Source organism: Linderina pennispora (assembly GCF_002104995.1).
Source record: "Linderina pennispora strain ATCC 12442 chromosome Unknown DL89scaffold_105, whole genome shotgun sequence".
NCBI lineage: Eukaryota > Fungi > Kickxellomycota > Kickxellomycetes > Kickxellales > Kickxellaceae > Linderina > Linderina pennispora.
In genome coordinates this window covers 1-2,624 of record NW_024468353.1, presented here as the reverse complement: position 1 = coordinate 2,624, position 2,624 = coordinate 1, and the positions used below count along the sequence as shown (strand labels likewise).

Below are 2,624 nucleotides of genomic sequence, written 5' to 3'. Positions count from 1 at the left end.
GCAGGTCCTGATGGCCCGGCAGCAGTCCCAGAGAAGCGCCACTACCTGCAACAGCAGCAGTCTCAGCCTCTACCAAGGCGCCCGTCGGACCACAAGCACGAGCTGCGTAGCAGGACCTCGACCATGACCAGCAGTGAGAGCTATGGGGTAGGAAGGGACGCAACCGGAAGCAGGAACCCCCAGAATGCAGGACTCGATATTGTTGCTTCGCTGGCTGAGTCGCGTGGAAAGGAGAGTGGCCTGCACCGGATGAGCGCCGACACTGGCAGACACACAGCGATGCCGAGCGTTCCCGAGGAGCCTGTGAATACCGAGGACCCGACAACAGCAGCCATTGAGGCGCTGTCGTCGCATACGCCCCCACACCGTGGCTCGTTGGCCCTGACTGCGACCAACAGTAGCGCCAATGCTGCCACTGCAATGTCTGCTCGGCCAGACACGAAAAAGAAGCGTGCAAGCCTGTTCAAGCGGTTCAGCACCTTGGTCAAAGGCGGGCGGAATGGGCAGAAGCCTTTTGACACGCCACCTGGATCCAACGCGAGGTTGTCAACCAACGACGACCGCGAAGATGTGGAGTTTGTCGAGATTGCCCCCGAGGCCAAGGCAGAGGAAAGCGACAAGCTGCTTGCAGCCCAAACAGCAGCATCCACCCAAGAGGCGCCGGCATCAGTAGCCTCCACTGTTGCAAAGCCCGCGACACTGGCTGCCCAGCCGGTGCACAAGTACCAGGCGCTGCCATTGTATTGAGGAGGACGATGAGGATCTGCGCGACACAGGTGACCACCAGACAAACGCAGGCACTGGACATGGCTACCAACGGCACAGGCAGCAAGGATGGTAGCGAGGTTGCAGCCAAGGACGAGTCGCCTGACACAGCCAGCTCAAGGCGCCAATATCTTACCAAACCACTGATTGGTGGTGAGAAGCCAGCGTCAGAGCCCTCTGAGGCTTGGCAATCTACGGATCTTGTGCCTTCATGCAACAGCTCCCGTGGTCGCCTTGATTTGGATAGCCCTAGCCAGGTGCCCTCCTCCTTCGAAGCCACTAATACCGCCGATGCACCCGAGTATCCAGCGGGCTGGGTTGGGCAAGAGCGCGACCAAAGAACAGCATGCTGAGACCGGAGACTCGCTTGATCCACCGACAGATGCCAAAGATAGTAAGGACACACCTGCCGATAGCAAGCCAATTGGCGCATGTGAAGGCAGCGCTATTGACGAGCAGTCAAAGGCATCCCGGTCGTCGAACGAGTTCGATGCTGCATCGTCGATGTTTACTGGAACCGACATCGACGACTACGAGGTTATAACGCAGTCATCGCTGGCCGACCATGCTGCAGGACCAGATCGCCAAGGATTCGATGGCATAATGGCCGGAAAGGCTGAGCTCGTCGAGAAAGCTCGTCGCGAGATTGAGAGCATGGACGAGCAAGAAGGCGTCGGACTGCTGGACCAGACACCTGAGCTCAGCTACCGTGTGACTTCCAGCAACGCCCGCCACTCGGCCTTTGACGCCAAGAAGAGCCGCGTCCGGTCGTCGTCCAACGCCATGGCACGCGTCATTAGCGATATCGTACGTGACGGCAAATCCGCGGCAGCGGGCAACGGGCAGGCACCAAGGCCAAGCTGCAGCGCAATGGCAAACAGATAAAGGAGGATGGACAGCCACTGCTGACCCAGCGGCATTCATTTATGAATGTCGCACAGCATAACAGCACTGGTGCCATCGATAGCAGCAATACCGGGTGAAGATTCCTACCAGTGGCAGTGGCAGTATCGTACAGGGTGTTGGTTTGGGGTTGGTCCAAGTCGAAGAAACCACCACTAATCCCTTTGAGAAGCCAGGGAAGCCATCGGGCTTGCTGCGGTCGCACTCGCATCCACAGGACACTGCGAAGAAACATGTTGTTCCTGGGTTCGATCTACCCGACAAGATGCGGAAGTTCCTGAGCCAACGACGCCTGTATCTGGAAATCCACCGAGGGAATTGGTGCCCGTCTGACATCTGAGACGATCAGCATCGCCGGTAGTGCTACCTCTGCTGAGCCTGCTGAAGCCTCTGCTCATGCAACAGGCCTGTCAGCAACAAGGGGAGGGATTCCTCGCCTCCTATTGACCTACCTGAGATCAAGGCCGAGGAACAGCAGGCAGCGCTGCGGCTGTCGAAGGGATATCCAAGGCTCCGCGCGCCGACGAATACCTGAAATCTGTCTCTCTCAAAGCCCTGTTTTCAGCAACGACGACCTCGACACGCTCACCGTCTGAAATCCGCGCCGGCCTCATCAACGTAATGAACACCATGCACCTGCGGTTCCATGAAGGCAAGGGCTACTTTACGTGCAGCATGGTAACCTCGGTCGGCCCAACCAACCTGCAGGACGCGTATACCCAATGCACGCTGACGCAGCGTCAAAGAACTCGGGCTTACACAAGAGCATGCGCTTAGGCGGCATTGATCGGAAGCTGAGTTTCCGTCGCCGTCGGCACAACCGCCATGAGGATAAGGCGGGTCTGATCGACAGCGAAGCACCTATGGCGGTGCCAGGCGGTGGATCAGGACCGCATAGTATTGCCGAGTCTGGTGTATCCGAGACCGTGAAGTTGCCGTTGCAGAGAATGCGAAGG

The 2,624-nt window shown here is 58.2% G+C and overlaps 1 protein-coding gene across 1 annotated transcript; it reads left to right on the top strand.

Annotated features, from left to right (window-relative positions):
- The first annotated feature begins 902 nt into the window (after window positions 1-902).
- On the top strand, window positions 903-1,737 carry DL89DRAFT_34604 (uncharacterized protein). Its single transcript, XM_040891566.1, has one exon. The coding sequence runs from the start codon at window positions 1,057-1,059 to the stop codon at window positions 1,648-1,650; it is 594 nt and encodes a 197-aa protein (XP_040739228.1). The 5' UTR covers window positions 903-1,056; the 3' UTR covers window positions 1,651-1,737.
- The last annotated feature ends 887 nt before the right edge of the window (window positions 1,738-2,624 follow it).